A 14,637-nucleotide genomic window follows, 5' to 3' on the forward strand; every position below is an offset into this window, starting at 1 on the left:
TCTAATATCCTGGCCGGCCCTAGAAACAGTTCTGGGCGTTTGCTGGTCACTCACACTGAACCCAAAGCCACACTCAAGCTCTCCTTCATAGTTGCAGTGCTGAGAATGGGCTGACCGAACAACAGACATTTTTTTAAAAATTTATTACAAAGAAAGTACTGTTTCTCTATGTACAATGTACACATGACCGGAATCTGGCAGACGATGGGGAGGCGTGCAGCACCCGGCGTCAGTCGCGGTCCAAGCTGGCCATCTCGGCGATCCCACGCTCCCCCAGGCTAGACAACAGCTTCTTGTAGGCGTTCCTGGAAACAGGATAAGGGTCACGCTGCTTTTCAGAGAGCTCACTGGAAAATTCCGCCATTTAAAGATGGAAGTCTGTGATTTATTAAAAAAAACACATCATGCCGAGGGAGTTGGGAAGGGCAGCTCACGCCCACAATGCTGTTGGACAGTAAACAGACCCGAGGGCAGCACTGCAGGCAGTGTACAGGCTTAGGGAGCTTTTCACCAGGCTGCCTTCTGAGTTTTGGGTCTCTCACTCATGCACAAGGTACTTTGCCACAGTAAATTTACACTGTACGTCTAACCAAAAGGGGGGGGGGGGGTTATGACCTATTTATCAAAGGCTGGCTGTTAATTTGCATCCTTAGTTTGCAATGCTGACCCGCCTCTTTTATATGAACGCACACAGCTCCACTAAGAAACCCCAAGTGGTTTTATCGAGGTGATGACTTCTATTTAACGCAGAATGTGATAGTTAATTAACACAACATCGAGTTAACTAGGGCGTGTAAAACTTGCTTCATAGTACATGTCACTCTGATAAACACACTCATGTAGTTCTGACTTCTGGACACTAGGTGGCTTCTCTGTGGTTTGGCTCTGATTTGTGGTCGGCCCCCCTTCCGTTCCGGCGTCTCAGCGGAGCCCACCTCAGCGCGTCATTCCTGCCCAGGCCTCGCTTATGCTCCGCGCTCCTCAGCTGCAGTGTCAGGACGGGGATGAGAGTCTCTACGGCAACCTGGTCCAGGAGCGCCACCAGCTCCAAGACGCCGTACACCTGCTGGTCGTACGTGTCCACGTTCTCCTCCACGAAGGACCTACACCGCAAACACATCATTCATCAAGAATGCCAGCAAACACACACACACAGACACACACACACACACACACACACACACACACACACACACACACACACACACACACACACACACACAGAGCTCCGCCCTGAGCCCCACCCGTCGGCCGCGCTGATGTCACTCACTTCAAAACAGCGGAGACTTGGTCACATGACCCATCTGGTGTATCAGATGCGTGCAACTCAAACAGCAGCTGCAGTACGTTGGTGCTTAGCTTCCTGACTGAAAGAACAGAACAGGGACCTCTTTCAAAAAGGAGGATTTCCTGCCTAGCTGGATAACTTGTCAGATTTAAGGTAGTCTAGGCTAAATAGACTTTACCAAGGCCAAGCTGGGGAAGGGGGCTCACCCTGTGATTCGCTGACCAGCATGAGGCAGTGGAGGACAGCCGGCAGGGGCAGGGCGAGCAGAGGGCGTTCGAGCTGCCTGATCCGCTTCAGCATCTCGAAGAGGAAGGCCAACATCACTGCCAGCCTGCTGTGGGAGGCCGGGCCCCTACACTGCACTATGTGATTACTGTAACACAGGACATGTTTGCTATTAAACAGAAACCTCGCAGTCCATAAACACATGGACTCCGGGGCAGCGTACAGGAAGTTAGCAAAGGCAGCTCATCCCACCTGAGCACCTGCAGCACAGTCCGGCTCAGCACTGCCCCCTTGTGGCCAGGAGGAGCCTCACATACAGCGAGTAAGATGGGGTGTTCAGCCAGGGCTGCCGCAGCAGGCGTGGCTGGAGAAAAGCGCTCCAGGTAGTGGGCAACAACACTGCGAAGCTGCTGTCTCAGGAAAGCTCCCTGTGTCTGGGAGACACCGGCTGCCTCAGAGAGGCCCTGTGGGGAAATACGGTGGAGTATAGCAAAAGGGGGCGGGGCTGAGGTGTGGGCGGGGCTGAGGTGTGGGCGGGGCTGAGGTGTGGGCGGGGCTGAGGTGTGGGCGGGGGCTGTGCATAACATGGGGGCGAGGCTCACCTGCAGGTAGAGGGGCAGGCTGTCCCTCACAGCACTCAGCATGGCTGCCGGCAGGTTCTTGTCCTGCTGGAAAAGCGCGTGAGGGAGTAGAAGCACGTCCACGATGCGGAAGAGCAGCTGCTGGGCCTTAGAGGTGGCCAGCAGGGGGCTCCACTGCTTCACCAGGCACCCTGATGAGAACAAACAGGTAAGACTGATACCCCATTTACACCATCACTAAAAGCTGCTGGTGTTATGAAGCTGCCCCAGGGTGTGGGTACGTACCCACGGTGCGATACGCCAGATGGAGACCCTCCGGTGGGCTCCGATTGGCCAGGTAGGGCTTCACATGCTTGAGGACATCCCCGATGTAGTCTAAGGCACGCGCGACCAGGTGAGAGCGCTCAGCCAAATTCTGTAGCCGGCGGTAGGCCCCACCCACCACCTGACAAGAAGGCGTCCGATTGGCTGACATCGAGATGGAGCGTGTGTATGTGTGTGGACTGTAGGGGGAGTGTGTACCTTGATAAAAACCGCCACAGCTGCTCCAGGCTCCTGTCGGGCCGAAGGCTGCACCTCCGCCGCCGCCTGCAGGAGAGCCTCCACCTCCGGCAGCCGGAACACCAGCCTGGTGAGCTCATTCAGCTGGTCTCTCAGCATCTTGTCTGGAACACCAGCCAGTAACCAGGGAAGCAGGCGAAACTTAACCGGGCCACGACGGCTGCATAACCAAGCTAACAGGACGCCACGCCGAGAGCCGCGTACCTGCTCTGCTCTCGGACCCGTCGACACCCTTGTGGACGTGCTGCTGTAGAACACACCGGATCCAGGCCCGGATGGACAGGGCCTGAGCTGAACCAGAAGCAGCGGTCACTGAGGACACCAAGGCGCTGTGAAGGGAGGACAACACACATGGCATTCAGAACACTGCCCCCTACACAGTGCCGCTCCTGGGCTCACCTGTCCATCAAACCCGACCTGTCATGGAGAAGGTGGGTGAGATAACGAGTCACCACTAGGGGGTGCAACATCTCATCCCAGGCAAAGCAGTGCATCATGGACAGGGCAGGCTGGGGCTGCAGGTCTTGGGGGGCAGAACTGGGCAGGTCCAATGCCAGCAGACAGAATCCTGGGGAATCCACAAAGGGCAGAGGGGGAGGGGGGTCCCTTAAGATTAACTTGATAGGTAGCACACGGAAGGAAAAGGAACATCATTGAAAGTCCTCCAAATATTCAAACTTAGGTTGTGGTTCAAGGGTACAGCTGGATTTTGGAGGTAATATATAAAAGCCATGTTTTAGTGTTGGAAAGACTGGTGTGGAAGGCGAACGAATGAAATCTGAGTGTGATATCATGGACGGTGGGGGGGCGAGTGTGCTTCATTCCTGCCGACCTGCAGCACAGTCAGCCAGCTGCGCAGGAGGAGTCTGGGACAGTCGCAGGTTGCGCAGGAAGGGGAAGAAGTTGGTCCAGAGGGCAGCTGCCACAGCCAGGTGGCGCTCTTTAGCCACACTGGGGGGAGGGGCCTGACCAGCCTGAGCGGAGCGCTGCTGGACGCGCCTAGAGAACATACGCACAGCGAGAGGTCATGCACATAGCCACACCCACAACCCCATCCCCCCTTACACCCCTCCACCACCTGGAAACAGCCAGGCTTTTACACACACACACACACACACACACACACACACACACACACACACACACACACATTTGCAGCAGCTACCAAACCATATGCAGAAGTTGAGACCAAACAGGCCACCAGAGGCGCTTGTGTTAACCAAACGTGAGCTTTAAGGAGCCTGTTCATTGGCCGTCCCTGTGAGCCAATCAGCCGTCAGTCACCACCTGTGTCTCACGCGACAGCGATACCAGGAATCAGACGGCAGGCATGGTCCCGATGAATACGATGGCACATATTAAATGGAGGCGGCCACCAGCTAACGTCTAGGCCCCCTCACCCCCTCCCAGCTGTGCCTTAATGTCTTTGGCGGCTGTCCACTCGGTCGCCTCTAATCAGGGCGGTGTCGTAATTACGCCCCCCCACCGCCATGCAGGGAACACGTTAATGATGGAGGCGAGCCGTGTGCACGGAATCAGAATGACGTGTCAGAAAGCGCCGCGGGCGGCCACTGGGGGGCAGACTCTGATAAGGCAGGACCCCCCCCCCCCCCCCCAAGGTTGAGGTTTTTGGTTGTTGTATTATTTTCAACTTTCATTTGAAATCCAGATTAGTTTTAAATTTTAGTGATCAGTGTGGTTTTGTTTGCTTTAATTAGCTTCTTTTTAGATATATACAAACTAAACAAACTAAAATAAAAATCGAAAAGATTTGGAAATATTACTAGGGCTGGACTGAAAGCTGTGGAGCTACTTTGTGTGCGATTTTTAGAAAATCGTACATGAATGCACAGCGCGCATCATAAACTAATGCCCTGAAAATGGGCAAAACAAATCATCATTTTGGCTAAACAGTAGCAAAAAAGGTAATGGAAAGTATTGTTTGTTTTATTTGTTAGTTCCGAGTGCAATATTTATGGTTCTCTCTTAGCTGTAGTATTTAATGTTGCTTTAGCATCTTATTTTAAGTTCACAGTAGCCTCGATACGTCCTCACCGTAGCTGGGCTAGTGCGGCCTGCAGGAAGCCGAGGGCTGAGCCCAGCTCCGACTGGCGGCACGCAGGCAGAAGCAGGCCGAAGCCCTGGTTGAGGAGCCGCTCCTCGGACAGGTGGAGGTGGCGGCTGCTCTCCATCACCTCCTGCACGCCCTCCATGTAGGCTCCCAGCAGCGGCCAGAGCGCCAGCTTGCGCGCCGCCTCCGTAGTCTTCAGGTAAAAGTCACGGGCGGCCTGTGCAAAGGCCCCGCCCACTCGCTCGGCCAGTGCCGCCACATCCAGCCCGCGCTCCTGGAAGAGCAGCACGAAGGCCAGCTGGCCCCTCCACAGCAGCGCCTGCTGGGCGACGGACAGCGAGCCGGCGGGCCGCAGCTCCAGCAGCTCACTGGCGCGGCCGCTCGCATCTTCCAGCTCCGCCTGTCGGCCCAACACCAGGAAGAGTAACAGGAAGTGCATCAGCCCCCTCTCCGACAGCTCCATCATGCGCCGCAGGTGGAACTTGGAGTATATCCTGTGCCGGCCACAAAACATACACAAACGGCTTGTCGGGTATCCAAGAAGGAAAAATTCCTTGAAAACACAAATATCTCAAGTGAGCTTGAACTGAGGTTCTGACACTCATGGGACATCACTGTGGGGGTGCCAATGAGCAACACCCCAGCTACAGAGCTCAGCCGGTGAGAAGACCCCCAGCCACAGAAGTAAGCCAATAGGAGGAGCCCCGGATATAGATACCCTAGGGTCCCATCCTCACCTTCCCTTTATCTGCCTCCAGGGTGCGCCATCACCAGTGCCCTTGGACAGGTACACAGCTAGGATGCGCAGGAACATGTGGAAGGAGTTGGAGGAGCGGTAGAGCTGGACGTGGCTGGCGGAGCGAAGTTGGGCGGGGCCGGGGCCCCCCGACGCGCAGCAGCTGCGGGCGAGTTCCAGCAGGGAGAGAGGTGTTCGGCTCACGCTACCCAGCCCGGACACGCCCAGCCAGGGCACCGTGAAGGCGCTATTCTGGGGAGGAGGCAGGCAGGCAGTAGGAGGCGTGAACACAGCCAAGCTCCGTGCAAGAGCGGCTCAGGGAGTTACACGCCCTAGGCTCGGGAGGGATTACAGTGGTACAGTATACCGCCATATTTTGAAATCATAGCGACAAAATTTGCCATTTGGTAAAATATATTGTGGGACCCAACAAATTTCAACAGGCAAGATTTCAAAACAGCGCAGCTTTTGAAAATACCATTAAAATACTGTACATTGCAGTATAACGTATGAAAGGTAAGACAGCATGAATATTATTAATAATAAATGCCATCCATGCCTATCACAGCCCCTACCTCGCATCTACATTCATTGATTTGGAGATGCTTTTAACCAAAGTGGCTTACAGGCACAAGGCAGACGGCTCATCGACGGCGTACCAGGCTCTTACTGAAGTGCTCCCATAGCGCAGTAACCACGGAAACACTGGGCTCCCACAGCAGACAGAGGCTGAGGCAGCAGTGAAGGATGAGCCGCAGCTGCTCCTCCTCCGGACCCTGGGGTCGCAAGGCAAAGGCGGGTCGTAAGGCGTCAGACCGGCGGGGTGTGGGCCCTGTCGCAGAGCTCGCCGGGAGGGCCCACCTGAGAGCCGAGGCTGGACTTCAGCAACGCCACCACGAAGCTCCAGTTCTCCTTCAGCTTCTGCAGGAAGGCCGGAGGGGTTATCGCTGTGACCTGTAGGGGGTGCATGTGCAGCGGCCCCGCCCCCGCCGGGCCCCTCCTACCTCATCCTGGTGCGTCCCGTTGCTGCACGTCTGCCCGAGTTCCGCTAGGTGAGTCAGCAGCCACCATGTGAACCCCAGCGGGTCCTTGCAGGGAGCTGGGAGCCCATCCACCAGCTTGTCCTGGGGCTCCCCCTTCAGGACGCTCCACAGCAGTTTGTTTAGGTAGCCCCAGAAGGACTGACATGAAGCATTGGGAATTTTTAGGAAAGGAAATGAAATTGTGCTTCATTTGGTATTTGTACCGATACGACCACAGCTACACTTTCATATATGCCACTTTGTTCTCCTTTGAGACACACACACACACACACACACGTACACAGGGTCATCCCCTTGTCTGACACCCCTGAAGCATTTCGGGGGGTTGAGGGCTTTGATAGAGGGCCTACCGGACATTCTGCCAGAGTCGGGGCTAGAACCAGCAACCTTCAGATGACCCACAGAGACCAATCTTACTGAGCACACACTACCCCCAGAAAAAGTCTCCCATTATAGTCCAGCTGTATCGCTGTTACCCTCACACGTTGTGAAACACACCTGAGTGTGCAAGGTTCTACTCCGGTGGTCCAGCAGATGTATGAGCAGCACCCACAGCTCCTTGGTACAGATGCAGTGGTAGGGGGGTATGGCCAAGGCCTCTGTGGGTCTTACCTGTGGTATAATGGGGGAGGGAGTTAGTTCCACCTTCCTAAACCTCCTGTCACTAATTGAACCACGGCACTTACCTTGCTGTACTGTGTCATGGCCAGACCAATCAGATCCAGCAGCAGGCTGGTCACCTGCTTTTCAAACAGACTGACGTTGGTGAAGTTCTCTCCAGTCAGGTCCACGAGCTGCTGCGCATACACCACCTGACCTGTAGGGCGGCGGCGTACATAGTGTTTTATCCCAAGATTAGCCCCACCTGCCTAGCAGAGATGGTGTAGAGGGCTGACTTACCCATCATCCTCTCCTCCAGGAGGTGCAGGATCTCCAGCACAGACCAGTGGACATCCAGGTGCAGGTGCAGGAGATGCCAGGCTGGGGGCAGCCGAGTGCCCTGGTGCTGCATAGCCAGGCAGGCCTGAAGATTGGGGGGCAGGTTCGTGAGGCGGTCCACCAGCAGCGTCAGCCCAAAGAGCTGCTCCAGCAGCACCGAGGGCAGCTTGGCTTCCAGGGCCACGTAGGGGTGTGAGGCAGTGTCCTCCAGGTCCCGAGGAGGCAGCATGTACCTGGGGCATATGATACACATTCATCTGGCTCCCAAGTATTGGCCACAATGCCCTGTGCCTTCGGCTGAACTGTTAAATGTCATCGCTTGTTCGGCTGCATTTTACATGAGACTCCACAAGGGGGCGAACCTCTGATCTTATTAAGGTGCTCATGGGAACGAGCCCAGCTGGCAGGATGACCCCAGCCATTACATGCTCAGCAGCACAGATCCACCTAGTGGAGCATCTGCGTGGAATTTCTTCGGCCATAGTGAAGTGAAATGTCACGTGCATGTGCAGTCTGCTTACCATTAGATAATCTACAGTACTGTGTAACAGTCTTAGGCAGTCAAAATAAATGTTTTAAGTTACTTATCTGGTTAGTAAGTGCACTCGCTCAGAATAAAGAACACAATTTAGCATTAGAAGACGTGAAAATTAAGAGTAATACAATAAAAACTTGGAAGAATTCCTTCTGTTCTCCCAATGTTACTGATATCTTGCTGGATGGCTAGATGAACACCACTTCAGTTCCCAAACCTCTCCTCAGGGACACCACAGCCATTCCATGCATTTGTTAACTGAGATGGGAGGCGAAATTTAATCAGCCAATTGAATTAGTTTAAAAAGTCAATGAGAAATTGATTAGCTATGCAAGGTGCACTATCCAAAAAAATGTGTATGTATTATATGGTTAGGGCAAGTAGAGGAGTGATTTTAGCAAAGGTTGGGAAATGACTAAGCTAATAGACTGTGATGTATAACATAGTTTTACACCAACGTGAAGATCATTTAAGCATCACTTTCTCTGGCTGCCTGAGACTTTCGCACAGTGTTGCGCATTGAGGATATTCGATTATTTCTCCAGGTCAGAATTCCATCAGGCACACAAAGCCAACTGCTCACACGGTCCGGATTAAGTTGTGTTTCGGAGTCCGCCAGTTGGGTACCCCCTAACCCTACATGGTGCTCATGATCTACTCAAAGTCACATGTCAATGTGATGTCACCACTGAAGCAGTCCATAGGCAGACAGCCCCATTTCACCTTGAGATGAAGACCCTGACGTACTGGAGGAATCGCACACACTGCTGCCGGAGCTGCTCAGCCTGGGAATGATGGCTGTACGCTTGTCCTGCAACACAGATCGGGTGAAGATCTCAGCCCACTGAGAACCTGTAACACCTCAAAGGACACAACCATCTAAGAGACAAAGAAGGGCCTCTCGCCTAGACAGCACCACGGGGGGGGGTTCCGAGGCTCCTTTACCGAAGTCGTGTGTGCCGGACAGCGCCAGGTTCTCCAGCCTCAGGAACGCTTGCCTGCAGAAACGGGTGGGAACTGCTAGTGAAGCACCACCCAGTGCAGATAATTCAGCCCAATATTGCTATGCAAGGAGCACTGCAGCTAATCATGCGACACTGCAGCTTCAAATTACATACAATGTTAGATATGGCATCCAAGCCTACCTCACATTTACATTCATGTTGTATAATAACTCTAGTCCAAGGTAAATCTAAGGGGAAAGTTCCTAAACATTTAGGAATGTGTGTGTATACATACACACTCTGTTAACGACTCACAGAACTAAGAAAAAAAATTGCCTATAAGTAATTTTGTGTTACTACTTTTGTTTCCAACCAACCATCATACACACCACCAGTTAAAAGTCTTTGCACACACTGAGATTTTCCACATTTGTATGTTACTCACTTAACATAACAATGCTCTCAATATTCTTTGGTAACAATAATTACAGTATGTTCAGCATTTCAGTACCTTTATTAGCAAGAAAATGTCATATCTTTGATTAATCAAAGTAACCTCCTCTAGCAGTTATAACAGCAGAGAAAATTCGAACCTAGAATTTGACTCTGCCATCACCACACAACCAGTTTGTCAGACATGGATGTCAGACATGCACTGTTACATACTCTTTCCATGTTATAATGGAAGCTTGTTTTACTTCATCAACACAGCATCAACACAGTTTTACCCTCTAAATCATTTCAGTGGTGCTCGCGGCTACCTTCTAGTCTGAATGTCAAACATCTGCAGAAGGGATGGGAGAGAACAACGTCCTTAATAGCCAAAACCCCACGCCTACCTCAATAGGTTAAAAAGGAGCGTGGTGGACTCCACCATCGCAGTCTCGGTCACCCAGGAGAAGCCGAAAAGGTCCACCGTGTCCGTCTCATAATCCGCGGGGGCAGGGTCCAGTTTCAGCAATAACCTTCGACATAAGTAGACGTGTTTCTCTACGACCCAGGCATTTAACACTTTCTTACATATCTGATGGTACTTACCTCTTCAGGCCTCCCTTGGCCACGTACCCATCGGGGGCTAATAGGCCTGATTCGTCCCTGGCTGGCTGGGACAGACAGGAGAAGCAGGGCGGTGGAGCCAGCACCGGATCACACTGGCTATACACCGCGAAGGGCGACACCGGCGGGGTGAGAGACGGGCTGAACTCCTCGTCCATCTCACGCAGGGAAGTACTTCAGTGAAGTAATTAAATCCTTCTTCTTTAAACAAGTTGTACCAGATAAATATTTCCGATAAAACTAAAGACTGCAATATGCAGCCCAAAAAGTGGCGGTGGCTATATTATTTACTATTATTTATACACTCTAAAGTAAAACAAAGCCGGTTGTATCTAACCATAATTATTAGGAATACGATTATATGACACAAATAACATACTATTAGAGACTGTAACACTTATTAAGACTAAATATACTTAAATCGAACAAGGCAACACACTCTCGTAAAACTGCACTTCCGGCTTCTCTGTCTGTTAGTTCTCCCGCCAAATGAGAAAAGAAAGGGATACGCAAGGGCTAGGCCACGCCCCATCTCATCCATCTGCTCTGATTGGCCGAGACGTCTGGGGGGCGGGCCCTAGAAAGAGTGCTTTAACAGCAGGTCTAAACAAACACAGGACACGTGTTAGTAAGAGCACCGTTCTTTGCCGTAGATCAGGTACATTTTAAGTTAGTACTTTTCTTTCTGTTCAGGGAGAAGTTTTTATATTCATCCGACCATACTTTGTAGGCTACGTCCTGGCAGTGGGTTGATTCAGTCGTGAAAAAAACATTTTCGAGACAAAATGCGAAATTCCATTAGGCAAATCACTTCTCCCTGTCTTGAATAAGTGCAAGAACCTATAAACGCGGTCTGAAATTATATTAAAATATTTTCCCTGTGTACACCCCGTCACACCCCGTCTTAACGATCATTCGGACCTGCCGGCGAAAAAAGCCAAGCCTGGCTGCCTGTGAATTGTAGGTTATAACACTCATTTCCCTCAGATTGCAAATGTTAACCTTAATTTGCACGGGTGGCTTTTCGCTAGAGCAGGCTTCCGGTCAATTTGGCCGACCTTTTTGTGCGCAAATTAACCATAATAGGGGTAGGGTCCGTGCCATGACGAATGACGACACGTTTTTTTAAATATTAATTTAATATTAAACGATTACACCCACAGTAAGACTGCAAAATACGACGCAGTCTGCATCCATCTCCATATAGTGTGTCTTTCTTGCTTCTGTTATACTGTAAGCCTACAGTCATGAGATTATACACAGCTTCTGCCTGAAGAGCAGAATTCTGCGTGACAGGAAGAAGTATAACATTTGACGGCGAGATGGAGCTCTGTCATTCCCTCTCAGGATTTCCGTGATCGAGCCAATCATAAACTGTTCAGGTGTTAATGAAATGCCAGAGTAGGTCAGTTGGAGTGTGAAGGTCCTGCACAGGCAGGGATATCTTCACCTCCGTTTTAATAATGGGGCTTCCCCCAATGCCTGGTGCGTTGACAAGGAGGCTAACGGGTAATTCACAACATATGCGGAACCCTATTTGTATCCCAGAGACATCTGCTAATACCTTAATTGTAATCTTCCACAGATAATGTTTACCCAGAGCTTACGCCGGTACACAGTAAAGTCTGGGCTTCATAGCCCTGTATCAGCCGTACTGTACCTGAAGCTCGATGATCTGCTCTTGTTCAGAAGTTTTAGCATCTTTGTGCAATGATGTTTATGATGACGATGTCATGTCAGTGAATCTGCGAAGATCAAGGGCACGATGAAACAGACTTCTGGTTGAATGTAACTGGCGAGTTTCATGTGAGAATATATTATGTTGTCCTTTGCTGGAATTTGTTTTTTTTCTACCATAATTGAGTAACTTAGAAATGCTAATTTACCGTACACTCATATGCAAAGCAACGTAGAATATACCAAGCAATGTCAGCTCATCCTTGGAGCAGTTGGGAAATAAGGGCCTCACTCGAGAGCCCAGGGATATAATGGTGCTTCCGGCCTCTGGATTTGAACATTCTAAAAAGCTGAACCTCGCAGCACCCCCGAAGTTTGCGTGTAATCCTTGGATAGGGGCCAGTTTTTAGTATATGTGTTGTCATTGCTCTGTTCCATACCAATATGTCTGTTTCTGACAGCCGTATAATATCTCTGCCTGGGCTCTTTGGTCTATGGGAAGTTAGCTGCCCTGTTCCCACTGGTGGCAGATGAAAGCTTTGAGGGAGGGCCGAGTGGCTGTGGCTATGCTCATATGTCATGTATGCTCGAGCGTCTTTAGAGCCAGCAGCCACCGTTAGACTAGTGCTGCTGTCACAAGTTGCCTTTAACTGCCTTTGCGCCGATTGAAGTTGCGCGAGTTTCATGATTCCGTCGCAATACGCATGCGCCTCGATTGTCAGTCTGCTGTTTCTGAGCTACAGATGAACTCAGATGCTGCGGTGGACATGATGCGCTGCTGTCATTGTGGGTGTTACCACATTCACTCCAGGGCAGACAGCGTCCTCAGCTCTCCTGCGTGGTGCATGATATTAAGTAGTGTTTCCCAATGCAGCGTTGTGAAAATGAGCGGAGTACATTTATTTAATTCTGAATATTTGAGGAATACCTCTTTTATTCGTATTTTCTCACCCTTACTCTCTTGTATTAGAACAGCATCCACACGACCCTTCTTGCTGTGAGGTGTTGTGATAAACGCCTAAAATGTGCTTTAAATGCGCCCAATCGCATCATGTACTGTTAGACAAACTGTTACAACCTTGGTGTACATTAAGCACAGATCAACTTTTAAAAGACAAAAACTAGGCCTAATAAGTTTCATATAATACACACGTACCGAGAGAGAGTCCTTGTATAAACGTGATTCTTGCTACTGTACGTGTTCATCCATCAACCTTGAACATCCTGTTTTTGAAAGAATATTCTGGTTTGACTCTGGTGCACACTGTTCTATTGGCTCCAGGCCATGAGGGCACTGCTGCGTGCCTGCTGGGCTCTGTAGTGGCTGCGCTTTACCACATGAGGGCAGCGCAGCACCACTATGCCAGTGTTCATGCCCCGGAAATGGAGGGAGGTGTCGCAGAGGCCAGAGCCCTGGCCCAGAGGCATGACCTGCGCTTTGTCTCCCGGGTGAGTCCCTCCTCACTCTACTTTAATATCTCTCAGTTCTCAGCCATATTTAAATCTTTCCCCGTAACAACTGGAATTTGCAACCTCCCGTCTGGTATGCTTTGAGTTGTATTAATCCAGTTTTTTGTGAATCTAACTGAAGGACTGCCTCCCCAACACAGTCCGGCCTTCTCACAATGAACATGGAACGGCACCTGCCAATCAAAAACATTTTGTTTGGAAAAATATAACTGAGTTTGTGAAGCAGCAACATACTGATTGATATAGTAACATACAGGACTGATTGCATGATTAATAATACACTAATAGTTCGCTTTGCTGTTATGTTAATTGTGCAATCAGTTTTGAATGTCAGTGTTATGTTAATCATGTAATCAGTCCTGGATGTTAGTATTTAAATCGTGCTATCTGTACTGAACAGCATGCAAGGTTTTAAGCATTAGTGCAAGGAAGGGTGGGTGTGTCCTGAGTGTTAAGGGGAGGGGCTTCTATAGTGGGTGTGGCTGTACTGGGCAGAGGGTGGGTATGAGCGCTAGTGGAGGGGTCTAGATAAAGACCATAATTCTCATTAATGTATGTACTTGTGCTGTGTTGTTGTACGGCAATGCTGTGTAAATGTGTGATTTGTGTATGTTTGTATAGTTTGCTCTTGTTTTGTATAGGTTGTGTGTGTGGTTTGCTGGTTACTGGAATGTGTATATTTTTCTGTGTGTGGTTGGGTTCTGCTGTGTGTGTGTGTGTGTGTGTGTGTGTGTGTGTGTATGTGTTTGAGCTCTCCGACTATGTTAGCAGTTCACTGAAAATCCTCCCGCTTCTCGCTGATGTGGAATACTAGTGTCAGATTACCATTTCATTAGCATATGATTACCATGTCATTAGCATACTATCACCATGCTGCAGCCAGGGTTGTTTTCTGTGGACATGGTTTCAGCTCATCAAGAGCAATGCCCCCCCCCCCCCCCCCCCCCCCACCGTCCAGCCCCTCTGACCAAACCCCTGGAAGGAGTTTATCCTAGAGAGGAATAATATTTTGTGAAATTGTGCTTTACAAAAAAAAAGTACAGATTCCAAGTACAGGAAAAGACTTTGAATTCTCTGCAGAGTTATCAGTGAGGCTGCAGGATTACAGAGAGACGAGTTCACTTGTTAGCCAACGAGCTGTAATGTGAGAGGAGGTGGGGCTCCTTCAGGATCATGTCTCCCAGGCCTGCGACAAACCTTGCCGCTGTGCTATTGCAGATGAGGAATCTTACCGGGTTACTACACACTGGTGGATCACCTGGGATGGAAGAGGAGCGTCGAGATGCAGGTGGCAGCCAGTCCCGGTATGTGTGGGTCCCCTAGCACACCCCCAAGGGATGCAGCCAAAATTTTCCTGTCAGTAACACCGTGATATAAGGACGTGCTGTCTGCAATTGACCCGTATGGTAAGTGCGGTGATCCAGGATGCCGTAGGCGGGAGCGTGCAGCAGCTGTGCTGTGCCCGCTGTGTGCCCGCTGTGTGCCCGCCGGGTACCTGCATTCAGGGATGC

The 14,637-nt window shown here is 50.6% G+C and overlaps 1 protein-coding gene across 1 annotated transcript; it reads right to left on the reverse strand.

Annotated features, from left to right (window-relative positions):
- Positions 1–20: 20 nt before the first annotated feature.
- Positions 21–10,458, reverse strand: mms22l (MMS22-like, DNA repair protein). Its single transcript, XM_049026500.1, has 23 exons — positions 9,962–10,458; positions 9,763–9,888; positions 8,925–8,977; positions 8,703–8,790; positions 7,406–7,677; positions 7,192–7,322; positions 7,004–7,117; positions 6,467–6,643; positions 6,324–6,383; positions 6,122–6,238; positions 5,464–5,714; positions 4,711–5,220; positions 3,488–3,654; positions 3,073–3,223; positions 2,860–2,984; positions 2,617–2,759; positions 2,380–2,539; positions 2,116–2,285; positions 1,766–1,977; positions 1,495–1,661; positions 1,271–1,367; positions 936–1,103; positions 21–305 (listed from the first exon to the last, which is right to left on the reverse strand). Exons 1-23 carry the CDS (start codon positions 10,135–10,137, stop codon positions 230–232), a joined length of 3,711 nt encoding a protein of 1,236 aa, XP_048882457.1. The 5' UTR covers positions 10,138–10,458; the 3' UTR covers positions 21–229.
- Between the last annotated feature and the right edge of the window lie 4,179 nt (positions 10,459–14,637).

The sequence above is a fragment of the Brienomyrus brachyistius genome, chromosome 9 (assembly GCF_023856365.1).
Source record: "Brienomyrus brachyistius isolate T26 chromosome 9, BBRACH_0.4, whole genome shotgun sequence".
Taxonomy (NCBI): Eukaryota; Metazoa; Chordata; class Actinopteri; order Osteoglossiformes; family Mormyridae; genus Brienomyrus; species Brienomyrus brachyistius.